Source organism: Aquarana catesbeiana, linkage group LG05 (assembly GCF_042186555.1).
Source record: "Aquarana catesbeiana isolate 2022-GZ linkage group LG05, ASM4218655v1, whole genome shotgun sequence".
NCBI classification, from domain to species: Eukaryota; Metazoa; Chordata; class Amphibia; order Anura; family Ranidae; genus Aquarana; species Aquarana catesbeiana.
In genome coordinates, this window is record NC_133328.1 from 614,524,754 (window position 1) to 614,550,553 (window position 25,800).

The window sequence follows — 25,800 nt, forward strand, 5'->3', positions numbered from 1 at the left end:
TTTATAAAGGGTCTCCCAGCAGATGTGTCAGTTAGTAAAGAAAATAGTCCATTTGGAGCAGCTTGGCCCAAACAAACTATTTTAAAGTGACAGAACGCTAGAGATGGGCTTTATTCAATGCTTTGGCATGGTTATATGACTAGCTGCATGACAGTGCCCAGATTTTTTTTTTTGGAGAAAAACAAATCGAAAAGGTAAGTTTTTAACGTTTTAATATTACAATAACTGGATATTTTTGTTTGACCTCCAACATACTAAAAAGAAATGGAAAATAAAATCATGAAAATATAAAGCTTGGCTAAGTGCAATCTCTTAATATTTTCAGAGAGAACTTGGCAAATGGCCAAACAACATAATACATAGATAATGCATTTCTAACACACAAGCTAAAAAAGTTCAGCTCAAAGCTGAGACCCAGTTGTCACCAGGAGTGTCAGAAATATCACTGACCAAAGTCAAATTAAAGTGGTTGTAAAGCAAAATGTATTCATTACTTTGAGTCTCTCTGTTTTAGGTCCCTGTTCAGTACAGTGTTTGTGTTTTCCTAAAATTATAATGCTAAATACCTTCTTTGCAGAACCCGGCTGTCCTGTTAGGTGACCCCCTCTGAAGAATGCAAGCTAGGAGAGGGAGGTCACGTGTCTGCACAGCAGGGCTCTGCAAAGAAGGTATTTAGCATTATAATTTTTTGGGGGGAGGGGAGGAGAGGAGAGGAGAGGAGAGGAGAGGAGAGGAGGGGAGAGGAGGGGAGAGGAGGGGAGAGGAGAGGAGGGGAGAGGAGGGGAGAGGAGAGGGGGGAGGAGAGGAGGGGAGAGGGGGAAGGAGAGGAGGGGAGAGGGGGAAGGAGAGGAGGGGAGAGGAGGGGAGAGGGGGAAGGAGAGGAGGGGAGAGGAGAGGAGAGGGGAGGAGAGGGGAGGAGAGGGGAGGGGAGGAGAGGAGAGGAGAGGAGGGGAGAGGGGGAAGGAGAGGAGGGGAGAGGGGGGAAGGAGAGGAGGGGAGAGGGGGGAAGGAGAGGAGGGGAGAGGGGGGAAGGAGAGGAGGGGAGAGGAGAGGGGGAAGGAGAGGGGAGGAGGAGGGGAGGAGGAGGGGAAGGGGAGGGGAGGGAGGGGGAAGGAGAGGGGAGGAGGAGGGGAAGGAGAGGGGAGGAGGAGGGGAGGGAGAGGGGAGGGAGAGGGCAGGAGAGGAGAGGGCAGGAGAGGAGAGGCTCTCACACAGACTATGGAACTGACAGGGAGAGAGGGAGATGCAGAGATGCTGAGCAGAGAGTAGGATGACAGAGGCACGTCAACGGACCACGTTATCAGAGATCAGCAGCCATGATAAACATGGTCAGTTTACAGGGGGGAAGACAGAAACAGGCATGATCAGTCAGGTATTGTACAGCATAGAAAGGGACAATTAACATGGCAAAAGCACTGGGCTATATCTCATGCCATAAAGGGGCACTTTTTTTTTAAGCACATGCACATATTGGGTGCTTAGTAGAGCTTTAGAGACCCTATTTAAATTATACGCTGACCTAACTCAATGCACACTAATGTGCAACATAACACACGCCAATTTAGCTTGTGTTATGCTCCACAAAGGATCTCTTTCACATCCTGTTGTGTCTACAGTACAGTTCATCATTGGGGTACCAAAGATGGAAAAAAAAACCTGACAGGTTTAACCATTCCAAAATGGTAAGAAAAGTTCTGATTTTAGTAATACTTTAAAAAAAAACAATAACTGTAAAAAGCAGGGAAGCTCTAAATGTAAAAACACACATTACAGCACAAAATCAATAAAACTATTCATTAGTGATCAATAAAACACATTGATTATTGCACCAATAAATGAATGTGTAAAAAAACAGCTAAAACTGCACTCTGCATTCTTTGCAGGCAACAGAGACAAGGAAACAGATGTAGAACATACATGACTTTCCACCTGTAGTAGCAGAACAATCAAAATCTTCCACTGAGGTCAATTTTGGACCAGTTTGTAAATTTAAACGCACCCTGTTTTATGCATCAAAAAAAATCTGTGACTCCAATAGTAACTATAATAATGGTAAACAGCAAACTGCAGGTTTTGCAGGGGTGGTATCGAATACACTGAAAGACAGGCACTTAAATGAACAAAGCTTGAAAACAATTAAAGTCTATGTATTGGCAAAATAAATAAATCTCTGAATTTTTTCCAATGTTTTATCCTTTTTAAAACGGAGTTCAGAAAAATACGTGTTGGCCTGCCATAACTTCAGTGTGTTCCTAACGTCCTGTTTGTGCTGACAAAGCTGCAGTGAATTCTCACCTGTTTCAGCCCTGCCCAATTCTGGAGTAGTCTTCCCAACTCCATATAAGGGGAGTTGTCCTGTAGTCCTGTAGGGAAGAACTCAAGCAAAGGCTGACAATGTTGGTTGGGATTTCAGAATAGCAGAGGCAAAGTGTTGTCAGCTTAAACAGGAAATTTGCAGCTCACTGGATTGTTGGCAGCATCAACAGGTATTTTTCTGTGCTTGAAGTGTTTCTAACCACTTCCAACCAACCTGGCGCATATATGAGGCCTCTTGGCGGGTGGGCATTAAGACTGAGCGGCCAAAAAAAGGTAGTGAACAGGTAACTACAGGAAAGCTCCCGATGCAGACTTGCTGATCAAGAGCTTTCCAATCATGTGACCGCTGTGACTGCCAATGGCAGCGATCACATGATCGGAATGCCCGTCTCCCAGCATTTAGATTTATTTAAAGGGGTGGGAAGTGGCAGCAGCGGGAAGGGGTTAACAATATAAAATATGGGAAATGTGCATGTACTGCAAAGTTGAACCTCACCACCCTAAAAGGGAAGTTCTACTTTTTCTTATCTTCCTCCCTCTTCTAACATTTTTGGAAACATTTTCTGACAGGTACCCGCTCCCACTTCCGTAAGTGGAAAATGAGCACTGACACACCCTCACTTGGTTATCAAACAGGGGGGTGGGGAGCAGTTAGGAGCTCCATACCAAACTCTCACCACTGGAGTTCTCCCAAAACACAGATACTGTAGCTGGTGGGCGATTCATTTCACACAAAATGATATACCTATTTTAAATGCACATGTCATTGTGGGGAAGTATATACTTTTTCTACTTTTCTTAAGCCGGGTACACATTGATCGAAATTTGCCTGGTTCAGCAGGGACTAGCTGAATGTCGATCTGTGTGTGGCGCTCCCCATTCGTCAGAAGCCGATAATTCAAATGGATTTGCTGGAAAACCTACTTTAATTAGTGGCTTGCAGCCAACTGGCTGCAGTGCTGACCAGTGTAGTCTGACCGTGGATGTGGGAATCTTTTTTTTTTTTTTTTTTTCCAGTCAATTAAAGTGGTTGTAAAGGTAAATAAAGATAAATAAACAACATCTCTGTACCCACCTCCTCTGTGCAATGGAAATGCACAGAGCGGCCCTGAACCTCCTCCTCTCAGGTCTCCTGCCCGCGCTCTTGGCTCCCCCTCCCTGTCCAGTGCCCCCCCATGGGAAGCTGCTTCCCATAGGGGCACTTGTGCGTGCTCTCACCCGAGCCCTGTGTCCATTGACACAGACAGCGAGACTCAGCCCCGTCTCCTGATCCCTCATCACTGGCTTTGATTGACCGCAGGGGGAGTCAATAGCTCCCAGAGCCCCAGCAAAGCTAGTGAGACCCGGAAGTAAGTGGAGATAAGATATATTAAATAAGAGGGGAGAGAAGAGCTGCAGACGTGCACAGCGTTGGATTGAATGAAGGGCTCAGGTAAGTAAGGGGGGGGGGGGTGAAGAGGGATGCTGATGCCTAAACATTTTTTACCTTAAGGCAAGGTAAAACATTTTTAGGCTTTGGAACCACTTTAAAGTGGGTGTACCCAGCTTTAGTTCCACTGCTTATCAACGTGGGAAGAATTTCTCCAATGTGGGCACATACACCTATAAAATCACCTTTTTCTCAGCAGAATAGGAAAGGGTCAAAAAATATTCTATGTTTTTGTTGCTGTGTTTCCTCTGGGAGATCCTCATAACTCCCTGTCCCAGTGACGGCACCCATTGGGAACCCTTCCCTGTCTAATCCAAAACCAAGAAAAAAAGTTATAGCTGCGGTTATACCCCTATGAGTGGAAAAACCTATATCCAAGCAGTGGAAAATTTCAAAGTTCTGTTGAAAGGACAGACACAAGGCAGACAGACAAGGAGTGCAGAAAGCAAACGCAGTCTACGGCAGGCAGAGAGAAAGATATATAAAAATCATATTCTCACTTTCAAAATCAAGGAAAAAATTTGGCCCCTGCTCAAGATCTGTGCATGTCAAAACTTTAAGTAGGTTCCCCATGTTAAGACACCTGTTAAGACAAGAACGAGAAAAATAAATAAAAAAATAAAATAAAGATAAAAGCATGTCTTAATGAGACTGAACACCGTAAATACAGAAGGGGAAAAAAAAATAAGTGTGAATGTTGAAAGTTTGAAGCATGGTGGCCAGAGAACCAGAGGAACGTATAGACTTTAGACCTTGCCACCAAGATTTCCACCAGTTTTCTTGTGAAGGTTTTGCCAGTGATGATGTTCAGTTGGTGCGATCCATCTCAGAACTCAACTATGTAACTAAAAACTTAACTTGTAATAATAATATTCCTAAATTAAAGGATTATAGTAGTTCTCTCATGTATAGTCCGGGTCAAAGCTATATTTTTAATAATTGCAATAGCCTGATTCTAAACCATCTCAAATAGCCACAGTGAGGGAACTCGAGAAAGTTATTTTATGTCGGTGATGCGCTCAAATCAACAGGCACCTTACCCACATGGGCATACAATAGAGCTTTTATTACAAGAAATCTTTAAAGCGGTTATAAACCCAAAAGCAAAAATGTAATACATTGCAGCTTACCAATCAATAGATGTGGTGCCTGCATTTGATTTTTTTTTTAAATACTTTTTTCGCCTTTGTTTTCACCTGGTGATCTTGTCGCATCTCTGTAACTGATACAATCTGCTGGAGAGCTTGTTCTTTTGAAAAACAACAGGCTTACTGGCTGGATCACAAGGTGAAAATAAGGGAAAGAAAAACTAAAAAATAAAACTAATGCTAAGTATTGCTAAGCTGCAATATAATAAATGTTTGCTTATCGGTTTAATACCGGTTTAAAAAATATAAACCTAAATTATTGCAATCTCTCACATGGCTAAATACCTACAGGGAAAGCAAAACTATTCTAAAGGAAACTATCTTACTGTTATTCACTGATCTAAGCTTAGCCACTAGAATTTGGAAATCTGAGAAAGTTTAGTGTTGCTCATTGATGTTTCCACTAAAGATGTTCAAAATAATAGTGTTCAACAGGTTTCTCAAAATAAACCAAAACGCAACACGTTTTGCCTTAAATCAAGGCTTCATCAGGCGTGAATGTGTAACATAATAACAAAGATGAAAATCCACAGTATGCCATTAGCCCTGTGTTATTTCTCATGTTCACATCTTTGTTATTTTGTTATTATCTTACACATTCACCCCTGATGAAGCCTTGATTTAAGGCAAAACATTGGAATTTTTGGGGGGTAAATCACTCATATGCCACATCCATATAAATCATTTAGAGAAGAAAAAGTTTTTCCCCACTCAGTCGAACTTTAGAGATGGATTGGAACAGCAGTATCATTTAAAATATTTTATTGAATGTGAACATATAAAAACATACAAAAAGGTATGTGTCCACTAGCAGCCAATAGAGTGGCCAGAGAGAAAGGACATTACATACACCCAATTAGAACAATGACGTTCAACAGAATGACATCAAAGAATGCGTGAGCCCCTGTGTATCTACGCGTTAAGCTTGGTCGCTTCTTCAGGACACACTTTGGGGGGGATGTACTGGCACCTGCACAGAGATCTTCTTAAGTGGAGAACACAACACTACAATGAACATCTAGGGTCCACAATTGGCATATAAAGCCAAATATTTGAGCTTCTAGGGGCAAGTGGGATCCTATGTGATGACACTGTTGGTGTATCCTAATATCCTCCCCTGTATATGTAGTATAGTGAACCACAGAAGGGAATTACATCACCTTCAATGTGTTGCCAACAATTAATGTGGAAAAATAAGGATCCTGGAGTAAGGAACCTATGTACCCCCCGGTACAGCGGGACTTTATGGGCGAACAAACCAATTGCATTTATAGTAAAAAACTATTATTTATTAGAAAAAAAGCATAAAAAACAAGACAAACTGAACATAAATCTGTACAAAAGTGCTTGTGCAGCAAAGATTTTTTTCTTTCGTACTGATCACTTTACATTTTCATCTTATAAATACATATTTCTCTATGAGCCTGACATGTTTCAGGACGATGTCCCTTCTTCAGAGGCGTGTTGCAGAGAGAAATTATATGTATATAAAAGGCGTATTCTGAAAAGATAAGTGAGAACAGTTTACATATTATAATGTTGTACAATGTAAAGTGATCAGCACGAAAGAAAAAAATCTTTGCTGCACAAGCACTTTTGTACAGATTTATGTTTAGTTTGTCTTGTTTTTATGCTTTTTTCTAATAAATAATAGTTTTTTACTATAATTGCAATTGGTTTGTTCGCCCATAAAGTCCCACTGTACCGGGGGGTACATAGGTTCCTTACTCCAGGATCCTTATTTTTCCATAATATCCTCCCCTGGGGAAGGCATCAGGATGCCTTCCCCAGGGGAGGATATTAAGATAAACCAACAGATGTTGGTCCCCTGTGTATTAGTGCAGCTGTTGCTGTGAAGTGTATGGCTTCCGGATTGATGACAAGCTACAACTTGGCTAATCTGACTATATAATCAAGCTCTAATCATTGATGCTAGTCTAGCCATTATGTGATTGTTAGTTAATGGGAAAGTCATCACATAGGATCCCACTTGCCCCTAGAGGCTGTGAAGAAGCGACCAAGCAAAACGCGTAGATACACAGGGGCGCACGCATTCTTTGATGTCATTCTGTTGAACGTCATTGTTCCATTTGGGTATATGTAATGTCCTCTCTCTCTGGCCACTATTAGCTGCTAGTGGACACATACCTTTTTATAATTTTATACTTTTATATGTTTATATGTTCACATTCAATAAAATATTTTAAATGATACTGCTGTTCCAATCTGCCTCTAAAGTCCGACTGAGTGGGGGGAAAAAACTTTCTTCTCTTAAGGCAAAACATGTTGGGTTTTGGTTTATTTTGAGGAATTTGTTGAGCACTTTTATTTGGAACTTTTTCAGGGGGAGCATTAATTAGCAACACTATACTTCGCAACTAGAATTCGAAAATCGGAGTGAGCTTAGACCAGTGGATAACTGAAAATTTATCAGAGACTGGATTTACGAGATGTTAGTGAGGACAGTTTCCTCTAGAATCATTTTGCTCTCCCTGTAGGCATTTAGCCATGTAAGATATTCCAATCATTATTGTTTTATAGGTTTGAAAGATTTCTTGTAATGAAAGTTATATTTTAAGCCCAAGTGGGCAAGGTGTCTGGTGATTTGAGATCACCACTTACATTCAGATTTATACCAAGCTCAAAGCTGGCTTCAGAACCCATCTCCTACAATCAAACATTTAAAGTTTGATTCAGTGCACACAAAATGGCTTTTGCCTCTGCATATTTGATAGGTTCACTTGTAGAAATCATCAGTGAGGAATACATTTTAATAATGTACCTACTGGTTCTTCATGAGGTAGCACCACTGCGCAAACATCACTGGCAATTGAGAACATCTTATGTCGTATCGGTTACCTTACGAATATATATTTAAAGTAAAAAAAAAAAAAAAGTGGCTGATCACAAAGGACCCTTAAACAAGACATGGGATCTGACAACACCAAGCCAGCCATGGATGACTTCTCTCTGGCTTTACATGATGATAAGCAATCCCATGGCTCTTTTGCACCCCGTCAACAGACGGTTCCCACTGCCGTTCGCTGTGATGGTGAGAATGGGTTACAGAAAACACACAGCAGCTGGGCCATGGCCTGTGAGAGACTTACTTTCAAAATCCAAGAAAAAATGTGCAGCATTGTGGTCTATGTCTCTGGTTAGCACCTTAATGAGATTACCCATGCCAGAGCCAGGCAGCCAAACCTAAAAATAAAAACGGCACAGTCATTCATTTCCAGTAAGTGAGGACAGGTGGAAGCTGGGGTTCGGTTAGTGGTCTCTCTCAGGTCTCTGGTGGTTTCCCATGTGTGAGAAGGAGGTTGGCAGCAGGCGTCTGCAGATCTGGTCTCAGGAAGAAAATCAGGTTATTACTCAATACCAGGCTTAATGTAACTTATTTCAGAGAGGAACTGCACCTTTCTGAATCCCTGTGTGCATGAAAATCAACATATAGAGGGGTCAGTTTAACCAAAACTGATTTTATTTTTGTTAGACAGCCGAGTTATCCACAGTCTCTTCATTTAACGTAAATTTGTTTCATGGAAGAATTATGGGAAGATCAGTTGCCAACTTACTTCTTTTATTTTATTTTATCCAATGCGGTTTCCAATCCCTATTGGGATATTTCTGGTGCAATTTTCATCTCCATCTCCTCATCAATGGGAAGCCAAGAGAACTGTGGAAGTCCAAAGTTGGTTGCCAAAGAGGGGGAGCCAATAATATCAGAAGGAAAATATTCCAATAGGGATTGGAAACCCCATTTGATAATTAAAAAAAAAAAAAAAAACACTGCATAATTAAATGTCCCATAATCCTCCTAAAAAATGAAATATCAAATGAATTTGGAGATTAAAATACAATAAAAGTCAATAGAAGAATGTTTTATTTTATTTTTAAGGATAACTGAAGCTACAGTTAGCTTATTAACCTGGCCCCCTGACCCAAACTAACCACCAACCCGTATATACAGTATACTTAGGTCCGGCGCCTGTGGCCTGCAGGCATTTACAGCAGCCTCTTATGGGGCCTTTCTCCTGATACGGGGAAGATGGCCCCACAGAGGTCCACAAAGTTCCACTGTGCAGGCATAGCAAAGAAAATATGGCAGAGTGACAGAGAAGATTCCTATAGGCTGCGGTAATTCAATACTCAGTGAAGGTTTGTGTCTCTATGCATGAGAGTAAAAAACCTTCTCTGTGCAGCAGCGTCCCCCCCCCCCCCCCCAATACTTACCTGGGACCCATTGCGATCCAGCGAAGTGCACGAGAGCAGCGGCTCTCCCTCCTCATTGGCTGAGACAGCAGCGAGAGCCATCGGCCAATGAGCCAATGAAAAGAGAGAGGGGCTGAGCTGAGGCTCTGTGTCTGAACAGACAAGCAGAGCAGCGCCTCAGGCGCAAACCTGCTTGGATGCCCCATAGGAAAGCGCTTGTTCTGGAGTCACTTGGCAGGAGGGAGGGGCCAGGAGTGCTGGCAGGGGACTCAAGAAGAGGAGGATTGGGGCTGCTCTGTGCAAAACCATTACACAAAGCAGGTAAGAATAACATGCATTTAATACCATTTTAATGACGAAATGATCAAAAGTCTTAGAGGAACAGAACTGTGGAAATTGTGCCAAAAAAAAGGCAAAGGGCAAAAGACTAAGCTTTGTTCTGCAGTGTCTCAATGTGAAGGCAGCCATCTTTGTAGAGGCAGAGCTTTGCTTCCTCATGTTAGACCCTCCACCAAAGTAAACAGCATAGTAGTCATATCTTCAACTCTTATGGAAACAGTAGTCAAACAAATGCCTTAAATCTCAAGCAGCAAATATACAGCTATGAGGCTGTTGGGACAGGAGTGCCTAGGCTATTCTACTTTTGAGGAGAGATTCAAGACAAATTATATTTTTCAGGGTATTACAGACTGGCTAATTTACCCTCTTCAGCAAAGAAGACATGACCAAATGACTAGGTATTCCATCACATGACCAACACTGGAGAAAATCCAGAGCAGCACTTTTGTCTTGTGTAAGACAAGTAAAAGGCGCACTTTAAAGGCTCGTTCACATGTGGTGTGGTTCGGTCTCTGAAGAGCAATCCACATTAAGAGAGCATGTGACAGGCGGTGAGAAGGCATTGCAACGCCTCCTCACCACCTACTTTAGCTCCTTGAAACACTATCACACGCAGTAGCAGGGCACTTGCAGAGTGGCCCCATTCATTTGAATGGGTCGTGCTTGGCAGGCATTATGCCCTCTGAAAGCGCAAGGTGTGCAATTCTTGCGGCCGCCGCAAAACACAGTGGCCAGAGTACGTGTACACTCTCAGTGGCTGCAGCTAAATGCGCTTTGGGGAGGGGGGGGGGGCTCAACAGCGGAGCTTTACCACCCCCTCAACTGCTGGTGTGAGCAAGCCCTTAGTCTTCTTTTACACATGCTAATATTAACTACATTAAACACCACATTGACATCACAAGGTTTTACTTTTGAAAATTGTATGAAGAAAAGAATCTTCATGACAAAAGATAAAAGTGTCCCGGCATGTGAGAATTATAGCACACAAAAGGTATTGCAATCTGATACAGATTGGCTATTAGACCACCGAGGCAGCACCTGCTCCGAGATTTAGATCTGTAAATATTCCCAGTTCAGATATATTAGGACACCTGCAACGGGGGAACCGTGATAAGATCACACCAAGCAAAAATGAGGCCATGTGGTTATCAGAAGAGGGTAAAAATACTAGAAATTACAAAAGTTATCTCTGATAGGGAAAAGGGGGCACACACTGTATTTTAAATATGCGTCAAAGCTGCCCACACCAAGTAAACATTTCCCACAGTGTAGTTACACCAATGTAATCAATTGATGTGTTTATTCTTGAAGAAGTCCTCTGCAATCGTTTTTAAAGTGGACTTGAACTAAAAAAAAGTGAGGATCTGCTACTTTATAGGAAACATCTAAAAATGTTAATAATGCCCAATTCATACCCTGAAAGATTTACATTTTGTCTTAAATTCTAACTAGCCCTATTCTAGCCCAGGCACTCCCAAGTCACAATGTCGATGTGCAATCCAAGGCACTGCTGCCTCTGACTGCAGATATACACAGGGGGTTATTTACGAAAGGTAAATCCATTTTGCACTGCAAGCGCACTTGAACGTGCAGTCGCTCTAAATCTAAGGGGTAGAACTGAAATGAGGGGAAGCTCTGCTGATTTTATCTTCCAATCACATGCAAGCTAAAATGCTGTTTTTTATTTTCCTTGCATGTCCCCCTCAGATCTACAGCGACTGCACTTCCAAGTGCACTTGCAGTACAAAGTGTATTTGCCTTTAGTAAATAACGCCCAGTATCTCACAAAAGTGAGTACACCCCACACATTTTTGTAAATATTTTATTCTATCTTTTCATGTGACAACACTGAAGAAATGACACTTTGCTACAATGTAAAGTAGTGAGTGTACAGCTTGTATAACAGTGTAAATTTGCTGTCCCCTCAAAATAACTCAACACACAGCCATTAATGTCTAAACCGCTGGCAACAAAAGTGAGAACACCCCTAAGTGAAAATGTCCAAATTGGGAACCAAAGTGTCAATATTTTGTGTGGCCTCCATTATTTTCCAGCACTGCCCCTTGGGCATGGACTTCACCAGAGCTTCACAGGTTGCCACTGTAGTCCTCTTCCACTCCTCCATGACGACATCACAGAGCTGGTGGATGTTAGAGACCTTGCGCTCCTCCACCTTTCTTTTGAGGATCCCCCACAGATGCTCAATAGGGTTTAGGTCTGAAGACATGCTTGGCCAGTCCACCACCTTTACCCTCATCTTCTTTAGCAAGGCAGTGGTCTTGGAGGTGTGTTTGGGGTCGTTATGTTGGAATATTGCCCTGCAGCCCAGTCTCCGAAGGGAGGGGATCATGCTGTGCTTCAATATGTCACAGTACATGTTGGCATTCATGGTTCCTTCAATGAACTGTAGCTGCCCAGTGCCAGCAGTTTAGACATTAATGGCTGTGTGTTTAGTTATTTTGAGGGGGCAGCAAATTTACACTGTTATACAAGCTGTACACTCACTACTTTACATTGTAGCAACGTGTCATTTCTTCAGTGTTGTCACATGAAAAGATATAAAATATTTACAAAAATGTGAGGGGTGTACTCACTTTTGTAAGATACTGTAAAGTGAGATTTGGTGATGTCATTACTGTGCTGCTCACTGTTCTCCATGCTGGAGAGGCAGCTGTACTGAGAACCTGCAGTGCAAGAATCTTCCTGCTTCTGCTTTATGCAGATCAGTGCTTCCTCAACCTCTCCCACTGCTTCTTGAATTTTCCTCTATCAATCAACAGATCCCCAGTCATCGGGGTGAGAGGGTGGGCTTTCTAACGTGAGGAAGCAAACCCCTGCTCCTTTACAAGGATGGATAGCGAGCTCACAGGCAATACTGGTCATTGGTCCTTTGCCCTCTACTTGCCCTTGTTTTAGCACATCTTTTACAGTACAGGTCTTCTTTAAAGAGAAATTTTCCTTAAAAAAAAAAAAAAATAAGATTTCCTTGCTGACTTTCTTCTAAACATGCTGGTTTCTTGGCTGTAATGCTGACCCCTATCGCTTAAAACTGAACTTCGCTCTCTCAATAAACACTGACTATGCTAATCCTTCTGCTACTAACATTAGTAAATAGATAGGAAAGTATATTATATGTACTTGTTTTTTTTTTAACATCCTTTAGTTACTTCCTGGTTCTTAGGCCTAGGCAAATTATGTCAATATATCCCAGAAGTTTTCAAGAGAGGAAGAGGCATTTTCTCAGCTAAGCACACCCTCCTGCCTGAGCTAAGGGCAAATAGATTCCAGCAAGTAAATGCTACATAAATCAACTGCCTTTACTCAAGATGGCCACAGGCAGAAATGCTAGGGGGGGTGTTTTCTGAAATGATTTCCCAGCACAATAAGGCATGGCAACATGGATAGATTTGGGATTTTGCTTTGAATATTAAAAGTTAAATAAACAGCATTTTTGGTTTGTGGTGCTCAGATGCAGTATAGTTCGGTTTTAAATATGCTGATCTACAACAGGTTCGTAGATCTAAAACGGTATGACAAAAATCTTAAAATAGGTAGTAACCCCCCCCCCCACACACACACACAAAAAAAGGAAAAATTTCCCTCTGCAAGGTAATATCACAATGTGCCAGTATGCATCACAAACAAGCACATTATGAGAGACTGTCAGGGCTGGGCTTAGCCCTTCCTTCTCTGAGCTGGCCGCTCAGCTGTGGGCTAATTGCCATCTCCTATCTCTCCACAGTAAATCACCTGTTGATATCCTGCTCGTCAGTCCTGCTTACTTAGGCCGTCCAGCCCAGATGATCTCTGCTTTTGCCTTGGTCACATCTCTAGAGACGCTCTCCTGTGTTCCTGTTAAAGACTTGCTTGGCTGACATTCCTTCTGGCTGCAGATCCTGCTTGCTGTTCTACTACGCTCAACTCTGGCTCCCTGATGTTTTGGCTTGTCTGACTATCAGTTCCGGTTCCTGAACTCTGGCTACGTTTTGACTACGTTTACCTTTTTTTAAAAAATTATTATTAAACAAGTGAGATTTAACTTCTGTCTCAGTCTGATTCATGGTTTCTGACAGAGACTTACCTTAAGTTCTATGTTGTATGGGTGTTTATTTGTAGTGTAGTATTAATTTTGGTATTTAGTGTTAATGGCTGTTATTAGTAATTTTGTAGTGTTTTTGCATCTTGTTCAGTTTATTGTTGTGATTGTGTGTTGTCTTTGTGAAGTGTGTCTGTGTTGTAACAAATTCCCAATTTCCATTTGGGATTAATAAAGTATTCTGTAACACAAAGCCCTCCAGCGGCGCTCTGTCACCACTGACAGGGCTTCTATCTTCTCCCGGTCTTCCTTCTGGGTTCGCGGGCTCCGATCATTTGAATGGCCGAACTTTAATGGACGCCACTGCCGCAGCACACCACTCTGAAGGGACGGCATGTTGTCCATTCAGAGCACAGTGTGCATGCACCGGTGATGTCAATGGCTGCAGATGTAGTGAATATCACCTTATACGGTGCAAGTTTAGGAGATATTCCTTGTACCTACAGGTACATATTATAAGCTTACATGTAGGTACAAGTGAGCAAGCGCTTTAAGTCCTTATCTTGGGTCAGTGGTCCTACTTGTGCAACTGGATCAGGCTAGCAACTAGGCACCTAACATTTGCAGAACAAGTCAGCTACGACCGGCTCTATGTGTTTCTCTGGACAGGTTATTTTTATTTCAAGTAGGAGGAAGCTGAGGCATCCATACAAGTACCACCGAGTCCCCAGTCAAATGGCTTTAGCTATGCTTTCCACGATCGTTCTTTTTACCCACAAGAAAGGGGGAGAAAATTGTTGGCCTGGTCAATGCAGACTGTGCAATGACCAGAAACTCACACCTTGGCTCAGGAATGTAACCAAACAGAGGAAAAGCCTCGGAATCAACATGCAGAGGCCAAATCTTGCATGTGCCATGGGCTCAGCTGCAGCGAACACTCATGTAAAAGCACTGAAAGTGGCCATAACAATCGTCAGCTGATCAGCCCACAATAATCTGAATTCAGCACACACTGGGGGACAACTATAGAACTTGCACTTGCAGAAAACCAGGAAAAATCTACATTATGTTCAGTTTATCCGAAGGGGTGAGTATTTTATTTCAATACGTTAAAAAAATAAATAAAACTGTTCCTACTTTGTTGTTTGGAAAATATTTAAAAATTTCTCAGGTTTTTTTTTCTCAAGCACAGTGACAGCCCAAATTTCAATGTGATATTGATAAAAAAGCCCCAGTTGCCTTTACCAAAAAAGCTGGTGATTCAACGAAGGAAATGCTTTAAAAATAAAAATGTTCCTTGCTGGTGTCTGTGTCCAGTGGAGGTGCTCTCATAAGAATAGTGTGCCCCCCCACCCCCCCGTCCTATTCATCCCAGGCGATCAAGGTATGGAAGTGTCACACAAAGGCCGCCCAGGACAGGTTGTGAGAACATGACCCACTGGGCAAGGACACAATTATAAACTTGACCTACTTATTGGGAGTAAGACATACGGAACGTCACGTCCAATTACACTCACTCCCGGCGCCGCAGCCTTGTGGGGACGGATGATGACAGGCTGTGTATCGGGAGCGGACAGGCGGAAAGCCAGATACAGGATTTGAAAACAAACCTTGCACGCATGCCCTTCAAACTGCCAATATTGCAGTGCGATAGTGGGGAGGATCGGAAAGCGGGAGAGCTCAGCGCTAGGCACAGTTGCCAAGCTCTCGAGTGCGATGCCCTGTGGCAAGCTGCTTTTCCAAAATAACAAATGAAGGGAAAATTTTTGAGGTATCAACCAATGGCAGTGCAATGAGTGGCTGCTGAGAATGAAGCAAGTTCATGAATGATCTCAATGGTATAACCTTCCAGAGCACGGTTCCTGTATGCCATAAGAAAATGATCTTCTGATGTGATTTTATAGAGGAGAACTCCAGGTTAGATATTATGGGGTCAGTCCACCAAATTGGCATTTCAACTTTTTGGCTGCTGCTGGAAAGCTAAACCATTGAATTGTTCCATATAACTGAAAGACTCTGTGCTCAGTTCCTAGATCTACCATACACATCACAATGGGGTCCAGCTCTTCCTGATGGATACTTGTTTTTTACTACATTGTGGAGGAAAACACCTAAAGATGGGCGGCAGCACCCAAAACTCTGCACAATCTCACCACTAGTCTCCAAGAGTAAAACAAGCCAGTGGGTGGCTCAATGTGTAACTCAAATATCATTTTTGGGTGGATAAACCTTTTACATTGGAAACATTGCTAATGGAAATGCATTTATATGAAGCCTATCCTGCTTCTAACTAACACTGTTTTACTTCCTCCATCAGCTCATCCCCCACAGCTATTACCTTTTGTATCAATTGACCCTCCCTTTTTAGATTGTAAGCTCTAATGAGCAGGGCCCTCTGATTCCTCTTGTACCAAATTGTAATGTAACTGTAATGTCTGCCTTCGTTTTGTTAAGAGCTGCACAAACTGTTGGCGCCAAATAAAACCTGTATAATAATTATAATAATAATATATGTTCTTTGTTTCTGTATGCACCTTTGCTTAACAAAAAAATTCTTTCAAATAAATGAAAATGTGTGAAAGTTTTAGATCTTCCACAGAAAACACATTCTCTCTAATACTGGTGTAAATAGAAATAATTTGATTAGGTTGCTGGTTGGTAACAAACTGCTTTGGGTCTATTCTCCAATGAGATTAAATGTCCAAAAGCTGGAGACAAGATATTGGTTCTGTGAGGGGGAAAAAAAAAAAAACTTGCCATTACACACAATGCAACATTTCATTGTCCTCCATCGACTATTTAAGATAGGGAGCTCACCTATAGACTGTAACCCTGGGGAGAAGTGCTTCTGATAAAAAATGTCTACATAAACTTAAAAGTAGAACTATAGGCTTTTTCTTGGGGGGTGGGGGGTAGGGGTAGAGTAAGGGAGGGTTATAACCCCTGTAAGTTTTTTATTTACTTTTTTGCCAACTGTGTCCCATTGTGGAGGTTTACCTTCACTTCCTGTCCCATAGGCAAAACAAGGAGAGAGGAAATCCCTGCTAATTAAGGGAATCCCTTGGGACCCCTCCGGTCACCAGTGTACCCATTGTTAGATTTCCCATCTTATTACTTTTTTTTTTTAGGAACAACCAAAAATTTGGGATTTTTTTTTTTTTTTTTACTTTCACTTTCAATGATAAAAGTTATTAGAGAGTAAATCTCCTAGGGTCCAGGTGTTCGAAACCTTCTCCACTACAAAAAAAAAAAAAAAAAATTGCCTTTATTATACTTTATTGTCATAGTAGCTCATTGGTGTGTTTTATCCTGAATCAAATGCTGGCGCACAGTCAGCAGGATTGATGTTGCAGCGGGGTCAACCAATCAGCAGCACTGTCAAAGGGACCTCTCAGGAGCCTCTGATTTGGCAGAGAGCACCGGCTTTGTATACAAGATTTACAGGTTTGTATGTTAAGAACAAGCGGGTCTGTTTTGCACATTGTAAAAATGATAACGCTGCAAAAATCCCAACACGCAAGACGTCACAATGCTTTTAAAGCACATTCGAAACCAAAGTTAAACTTTGCCTTATGGTGACATCTAGTGGTGAGATTTGAGAAGGCAGCAAAGGTGAAAACACAGGCTGAAAATGGGAAAAGAAAAAGGGTTTTAGGTCAAAGTATTTAATTGTTTTTTTTTTAAGTGTAGAAGTTTTAAAAATATATAATTTGCTATGTGTGTCTGTGTACAATTTAATGTTATTTTCTCTGACAGATCCAATGATCCGTTTCTACCTATGTTTGTAAGGAAGCAACACATTGGAAGCCCTGAATCTTACACTCTTATACTCTGTGCCCTGCTCATCCCTCCATCATGAGATGCTGACAGCACAAGCCCCTAAAGAATCCATTGCAACACAAAAAACATCTATTGCCATCACACATTTTTTTCTAATTTGGATAGAGTAGGGAAAGGTTATAACCTCTGTCAGGTTTTAGGCCATCTGTATCTCATTAAAGCCTAACCCCACATTTAACGTCACTCTAAATCATTTGTTTGGGCTGTGCTGGACCAAAAACCAACAATTTACTGCACAAACAGGTGCACTGTATTAACTGTATGTAGCTACCAGTTACTTACAGTATACAAGGCTGTGTTCTGGCAGTGGGATGGGGACTTCAGCGCTGCTTAGCCATTCACAGGAAGCTTGCTATTCCATGAACGAATACAAAGTTTCCTCTAAATGGCTGAGGCGTCATGATGTCTGCCTCAGCCAATCAGAAGCGCTAGGGTTAATTTACTAAATCTGGAGCAGTTCTGCATAGAAACCAATCAGTTTCTAACTAAACACACACACTAACTAAAAAAAAAAACAAACTGCTTCCTGCCCACTGTATAGAGAAATGACAGACGGGCGGGAACACTCTTGTTCTGGGAGGATGTCATATGATGTCCTCCCATTCTGGGTGCACATGTGGGCCCGGGGAGGGCACACAGCGCAGTATCGGTAGTGCACTGTGTCCCTCGGACACAGCACATCACCGATCATGGTAAAGAGCCTATGACGTAGGCTCTTTACCATGTGATCACAAGCTGATCACAGTGTAAAAAGGAAATGCTGGTTATCGGCATTCCTCTCCTCGCGCTGACAGTGTGTCAGGAGAGGAGAGACAGTAAGCGACATTCCTCAGCGGAGACACCTGCACTGACAATCAGGGCACTGATCATTACAATGTCCTGATTATCAGTGCTGCACTTAAGTACCCACCGGTAATACAAATTTTGTTTGGGTACAGTTCCACGACTGAGCAATTGTCATTCAAAGTGTGACAGCGCTGAAAGATAAAAATTGGCCTGGGCAGGAAGGGGGTGAAAGTGGTTAAAGGGACAATAAACGAGGCGCTAGGCAGCAGGCTTGACACCAATGCCTTAGACAGTTATCAAATTACCATAGGAACAAATGTCCCCAACTGGAATATTCCCCTTTATTCTGTTCTGGTGACAACTCAATTTTAAGAAGGTGAATTCTCCCTGAGGGGGCACAGACAGCAATAAAAACCTGATGATGTTTCTAAACTCCCTCCACTCTATCCAAATACAGAAAACAAGTTTTGCCTCCAGTTATACTTTAGGGGGTCAGGAAAGGAGGCTTCTTTCAAACTAAAAGGTGGAACCTTATTATTAGGTTACAATATACAATTTAAGGCTGGGTTCACACCTATGCAAATTGGATGTGAGTTTCCCTGCATCCAATTCGCATAGCAGGAGAATGCGACTGGCTCTCTATGGAGCTAGTTCACATATCTCCGGGGCAGCTGCGGAGCGCACTGCACAGACGGTGTGCGTCTTTAGCTCCATTTCGGGGGCAAAATTCAGGAAAAGATTCGTACCTGATTCATCCCTGAACCGGATTATAGGGGCGCACAGCGTTCCTATGCGATCCACAACTGGTTCCAGTGTGAACCAAGCCTAAAAGGGATCCATCCACATACCTCTTCAAAAAGGCAATGATGAAGCTGCCTGATACCTGTGCAGATCATGGCTGGCTGAGTTGGAACACGGAGCCAGTTCCTTTCCCAGGAGCCTCAAAATGTGGCTTTTAGGCTGGATTCACGCTAGTGTGAGGCCAGACATCGCATGTAATTTGCACCGCATTGTTGTGCACATCACATGCGATGTCTGTGCGATGCAAATTCAGCCATACAAACTGTATGTGCTGAAATTGCATCACATTGGCACCAAATTGGTGCAGGACGCTGTATTCATTTATTTTGGACATGCTGCTGCAATTGCCTGCCTAGTGTTTGCATCCAGGGACTAGAAGACCAATCTTTTAAGTTTCTTTTAAGTTTCTAAATGACTAAAAATACTCTGATCTGTTTTTTTTTCTTGATTTACTGAAACATTACTGCTCTTCATTGATTCAGGACAAAAGGCAGTACCCCATTCCTGCAAAAGGGCAGCTCCATGCAAAAATGTGTGGTAATTCAGTTAAGTTAATTCAGAGTCAAATGGGTTACCCTCTGACATCTTGCATTTGTTGAGGACTCCAGCGGAGTGATCTCCCTGCTACAATTCTATGCCCAGTCTCTGCTCACTGTGGGGTGCTCATGCCCTTTTTGGGTGTTCTCACATATCAATCGGCATTAACTACCTAAAGCAGGGGTCTCAAACTGGTGGCCCTCGAGCTGTGAAACTACAAGTCCCATCTTGCCTCTGACTGTGGGAGTCATGCTTGTAACCGTCAGCCTTGCAATGCCTCATGGGACTTGTAGATCCGCAACAGCTGGAGGGCCGCCAGTTTGAGACCCCTGACCAAAAGCATGTGCAGGCCTGAGGACTAACTCGCTGCATAGAAATCACCTCCAGACTCCCTGAAAGAAATAAGTAATTGAAAGACATAAGTAATAAGTTTATTCCGTTGTCTTTTTTTTGGATAGAATGACCCTTTACATGCATTCTTTGTACACATAAACTGTACCTATGACCCTAGAAACCCTGGAGCGGTGTGCTCATTTAAAAGGGGTTATTGCATGATTTTAGCAGTAATATTGAAAGGTAAAAACACCTATAACATATTTTGGGGCTAAAAACTGGAAATAAACTGGAGGCAGGCGGCAAAAAATTCAAAGCAGATGGTGTACCCTGGTGGGAACGGATTCCAGACACCAGGCTTTTACCTTTAGACCCCTTCCACACTGGGGCGGTTTTTAGGCGCTTTAGCGCTGGAAATAGCCTCTGCTAAGCTCCTGAAAACCACCTCCCATTCATTCCAGGGTCACTTTTCACACTCGGCGGTGCGCTTGTGGGACGTTCCGAAAAGTTCTGCAAGCAGCATCTCCGTGGCGGGTTGGGAGGGCTGTATTTAGCGCTCCCAAGACGCCCTGCCCATTTAAATGAATGGGCAGCGGGGTTAAAAGCACCCTGCTAGTGGGTGAAAAGGCGCCGCTTAAACATCAGTAAAGCGCCGCTAAAACGTGTGGCACTTTACCGCGAACGTGGCCCCAGTGTTAAAGGGGTCTTAATGTAAATTGATGGTTTTGGAGGTAATTAAGCAGGATTAGCTAACTAATGGCTGTCACTAGGTAAAATGCATCATTGTTCCAAAGAGCAAAGTCTGGGACACTGACACAGAGCAGGCTATGAAAAGTATGGTCGTGGTCATACAGCACAGCAAGGGAGGCTAATAATACACTTCCCACAAATTACCGTATTTATCGGCGTATAACACGCACTTTTTTCCCCTTAAAATCAGGGGAAAGTCGCAGGTGCGTGTTATACGCTGATCCCCTGCGATCCCGAGCTGTCACAATTTTAAAATTGCTGACCGCGATTTGAAAATGGCGCCGCCGGCGCCGAAATACACCGAGCCGGTCCTCGGCTCTTTCCGGCGGCTCTCGTTTACTTTCGGCTCCACTCGTAGTCCCGAGCGGAGCTATCCGAACCTACTCGGCTAGGTTCGGATAGCTCCGCTCGGGACTGCGAGTGGAGCCGAAAGTGAACGAGAGCCGCCGGAAAGAGCCGAGGACCGGCTCGGTGTATTTCGGCGCCATTTTCAAATCGCGGTCGGCGATTTTAAAGCTCAGGACAGGGGATCGAAGGCTGCACTGGGGAAGGCTGCACTGGGGAAGGCTGCACTGGGGAAGGCTGCACTGGGGAAGGCTGCACTGGGGAAGGCTGCACTGGGGAAGGCTGCACTGGGGAAGGCTGCACTGACATGGCTGTACTGACATGGCTGTACTGACATGGCTGCACTAACAAGGCTGCACTGAGAAGGCTGCACTGACATGGCTGCACTGACATGGCTGCACTAACAAGGCTGCACTGGGGAAGGCTGCACTGACATGGCTGCACTGAGAAGGCTGCAATGATGGGCATTTAAATGTAAGTTTTTTTTCCTTCAACTTCCCTCCTAAAAGTTTTTTTTTCCTTAAAATTCCCTCCTAAATTGGGGTGCGTGTTATACGCCGGTGCGTGTTATACGCCGATAAATACGGTATGTTAGGTAAAACAATGTTTGAGCTGTGTATTATGCTGTTTGGTTGGAGTGGTGTTCAAGAAAATTAACTAGTAATTAAAAGTTTCCTCCGCTAAAACTGCTGAACCCTCCTGTTTTCAAACACTCGATAATTAAAAGTGAACCTCGCATTCAGCTAGAAATACAGTATACAATTGCACCATACTGCACTCAAAATTTCTATACTGAATCTGCTTGACTAAAGCTGGCTATACACTCACATTCAGATAGGACAAGGTAGCAACCAAAGGGGCTACTACCCCACCTCTCCACCTCGCTCAGAGAACGCCTTGTATTCATTGAGAAAAATGCAGGGTGTTCTGTGAATGGCGCCCGTGCTGAATGAGCAACAATGAAGACAGCGATGGTCACTGTAGTTGCAGAGACTAATGTAGTGATTCTTCACTTCCACCGAAGTCCCTTAGGTATATGACTGATTAGATTGTAAGCTCTTGTGAGAAGGCCTCTTAACCCTTTTGTATTTTATTGTATAGTAACTTTACTGTCTCCCTTTATATTGTCAAGTGGGAGGGTGTTAATAAAAAGCTGCTGCAAGTGCCAACCGCAGCACCTATTTATTTTGCTGTTGCTCAACGTCTATTTAGTAAAATCTCTTTCTGTAAATATTTTCTCACACCATTTTTCTTTGCTTCTCATTAAAACTATATTATAAAATCGTTACACTAAATCTCTAAATGCTCTATTCAGAACTTAAAGCAGAACTAAACCCTCCAATCCTTTGCAGCCAAGAAGCTGCCATCTTAGCCTCGGTCTGATCTGCAGTTGCCATGGTGCTGCACATGTGATCATTTGTAACTAGGAATGGGCTCGGGCGCGTTCAGGTTTCTAGTCCCAACCCACCCGCCCGATCCCGCCAGGAAACCGCCACTGCACATGGCTAATCACAGGTAGTGAGACATTTCATGGTCTGCAGCTGCGCAGATCGGGAAATGCCTCACTGGCTGTGATTAGCGGTGTGCAGTATCAGCTTCCTGGCGGGATCTTGGTTATGGGACTAGGAACCCCAGCCATTTGATTGCTTGACAATTTGGTTGAGAGCACAAGCAACTCTGACAGGTATCATTCATGGCATGCCTTGAAAGTAATTGGTTTAGGAAGCAGTTAAAATGATGGGTTGAGTTCTACTTTAAGAAATCTTTGCGTCTTTGAAAAGAGCTTCCATATTTTAAACTCTGCTATAGTCCTATCTGGCAAGACACTGAGGGGTTCATTTACTAAAACTGGAGAGTACACAACCTGGTGCAGCTCTGCAAAGAAAACAATCAACTTCCAGGTTTTTTCATCAAAGCTTAATTGAACATGCAAGTTAGAAGCTGATTGGCTACCATGCAGAGCTGCACCAGATTTTGAACTCTACAGTTTTGGTTAATCAGCCCGAATGTCACAGACTAGCAGTAAGGTCACTTTCACACAGAGGCACTTTACAGGCGCTATAGCGCAAAAAATAGCACCTGCGAAGCACCTCTCCTGTCACTCCAGTGTGAAAGCCTGAGGGCTTTCACACTGGAGCGCTGCGCTGGCAGGCCGTTTAAAAAAGTCCTGCAAACAGCATCTTTGATACACCGCCCCTAAAGCGCCCCTGCCCATTGAAATCAATGGGCAGCGCTGCTTTACCGGCTCCTTTAACCCTTTTTTCGGCCGCTAGTGGTGGGTGATAGCGCCCCGCTAGCAGCCGAAAGGAGCAGCGCTTTACCGCCGACGTGGCTCAGTGCGAAAGTGCCCTTATAGTGAACAGTGCATGCTTCTGTTAATACACGTGGTGGCCGCTACAGTTTGGTGTGGAAAGGGTTAGCTGCAGAGTTGCAGGACCCCAGTGACAATCACTCAATTTGCTGGTGTTTAGATTGCTGTCCCTGCAGCTGGAAAATCTCTGCACAGGTTGAGTCTGGGCGCACAACTAACAATCTGGAAGTCACATGGCAACATGTGCCCCCATACCCAGAAGCATTAGGTATTTCTGCTGCCTGCAATAAAGGCAGGAGTGGTGAGGGAGGGCTGGTAAGATGAGTATAATGGGTGAGGGGCAGAGTGCCAAAGCCACCACCACTTTGCTCTGAATGGGCAATGTGCCAGTGTATTCTTAAAAAAAAGAAAAAAAAAAAAAACACACACACACACTTTCCCTCTCCATCCTGTTCCCCCTGCACAGAGTTCTTGTATTTTTTTTCATTCTTTAAAGAAATTCTTCTCAAGTTGAGTGGGGGGGAGATGGCAGCTAATCGACTCAAGATTTTCTACAGCCGTGGCCAAAAGTTTTGCAAATGACACAAATTTTAATTTTCACAAAGTCTGCTGCCTCAGTTTTTATGATGGCAATTTGCATATACTCCAGAATGTTATGAAGAGTGATCAGATGAATTGCAATTAATTGAAAAGTCCCTCTTTACCATGAAAATGAACTTAAAGCGGAGTTCCACCCAAATTTTGAACAATATCTGTATGTATTCTCTTCCTTGCCTAGATGCTGACATGCCGTTTAAAAAAATTTAAAATCGCCGTAATTACCTTTTATTTTTCTATTCTTCTTTGCACTTCCTGGTTCTCCTCCCGTGGGAGTAGGTGTGTTTCTAGCCTCTCCCAGACTCCTGGGAGCTAGTCTCAGGCTTCCCAGGATGCCACTGAGCATGTGCGGGAACGAGCGGTGAATGCTGGGAGCACAGCATTCACCACATCCAGGAAATAAATGCTTGTGGGCTTCAAATGCCCACAATGAAGATGGAAACCGCCTGCAGTGAATAATATAAGGTATTCTTTCCGACGAAATCTGACACAGGCGGACATATTACACACAATATGTGAGTATGTAATGCTGAGAAGAAAAGTTTGTGAATGAACTAAAAACAAAAAAAAAAAAAAAAAAAAAAAAACACGATAGATAGGTGGACCCCCTCTTTAATCACATAAAAAAACATTTCCACTGCATTTGTGAAGAAGGCTTCAGGGTCCCCAAGAAAGTCCAGCAAGCGCCAGGACCGTCTCCTACAGTTGATTCAGCTGCGGGATCGGGGCACCACCAGTGCAGAGCTTGCTCAGGAATGGCAGCAGGCAGGTGTGAGGGCAACGGCACACACAGTGAGGAGAAGACATTTGGAGGGTGGCCTGGTGCCAAGAAAAGCAGAAAAGAAGCCACTTCTCTCCAGGAAAAACATCGGGGACAGACTGATATTCTGCAAAAGGTACAGGGATTGGACTGCTGAGGACTGGGATAAAGTTTCTCTTGTCTGGAGAAGAAAAAGTGAACGCTACCATCAGTCCTGTGTCATGCCAACAGGAAAGATCCTGAGACCATTCATGTGTGGGGTTGCTTCTCAGCCAAGGGAGTGGGCTCACTCACAATTTTGCCTAATAACATGAATAAAGAATGGTACAAAAACATCCTCCCAGAGCAACTTCTCCCAACCATCCAAGAATAGTTTGGTGAGGAACAATACCTTTTCCAGTATGATGGAGCACCTTGCCATAAGGCAGTGGTTCTTAACTCCTGCCCTCAGGACCAACAGCCAAGATTTTAAGTATTACCTTGCGGGAGATGCAGACTAAAATACTGCAATCACTGAGAAGCATGATATCACCTGTGATGTATTTCAGTTATCTTGCAAACCTGGCCTGTTAGTGGGTCCTGAGGACAGGAGTTGGGAACCACTGCCATAAGCCAAAAGTGATAAGTGGCTTGGGGAACAAAATATCAAAATTTTGGGTCCATGGCCAGGAAACTCCCCAGACCTAAATCCCATTGAGAACTTGTTGTCAATCCTCAAGAGGCGGGTGAACAAAAAAACTGCCCCACAATTTCTGACAAACTCCAAGCATTGATTATGCAAGAATGGGCTGCCATCAGTCAGGATGTGGCCCAGAAGTTGATTGACAGCATGCCAGGGCGAATTGCAGAGGTCTTGAAAAAGAAAGGTCAACACTGCAAATATTGACTCTTTGCATAAACTTAATGTAATTGCCAATAAAAGCCTTTGACACTTATGAAATGCTTGTAATTATACTTCAGTATACCATAGTAACATCTGACAAAAAGATCTAAAAACACTGAAGCAGCAGACTTTGTGAAAATTAATATTTGTGTCATTCTCAAAACTAGAGGCCACGGCTGTACATGGGGAAGTGCAGAAGAGAAGGTGATTAAAGCTACATTTTTAAATTTCTTCTAGGGTCAGGGAACTGAAAAGTATTCAAATTCAGAAGCTAATAGTGAGGCGAAAAAGAGGGGTGGAGTAGCTATTTACTTTCCTGCTCCAATCAGTTTTTACTTATCAGAGGCCCACATATTCAAGGTTTTCTTATGCCTTAT

The 25,800-nt window shown here is 43.1% G+C and overlaps 1 protein-coding gene across 12 annotated transcripts in view; it reads right to left on the reverse strand.

Annotated features, from left to right (window-relative positions):
* CYRIB (CYFIP related Rac1 interactor B) overlaps window positions 1-25,800 on the reverse strand; it is a 217,518-nt gene that overhangs the window by 46,243 nt on the left and 145,475 nt on the right. For 9 of the 12 annotated variants that reach the window (XM_073632243.1, XM_073632248.1, XM_073632250.1 and 6 more), the window contains one exon: window positions 4,246-4,328. In XM_073632243.1, coding sequence (XP_073488344.1) covers window positions 4,246-4,318 — 73 coding nt within the window. In that variant the 5' untranslated portion in view covers window positions 4,319-4,328. Of the gene's footprint in view, window positions 1-4,245; window positions 4,329-8,003; window positions 8,098-25,800 lie in introns of those variants that run through there. The other 3 variants (XM_073632254.1, XM_073632252.1, XM_073632251.1) reach the window with 2 other exon arrangements.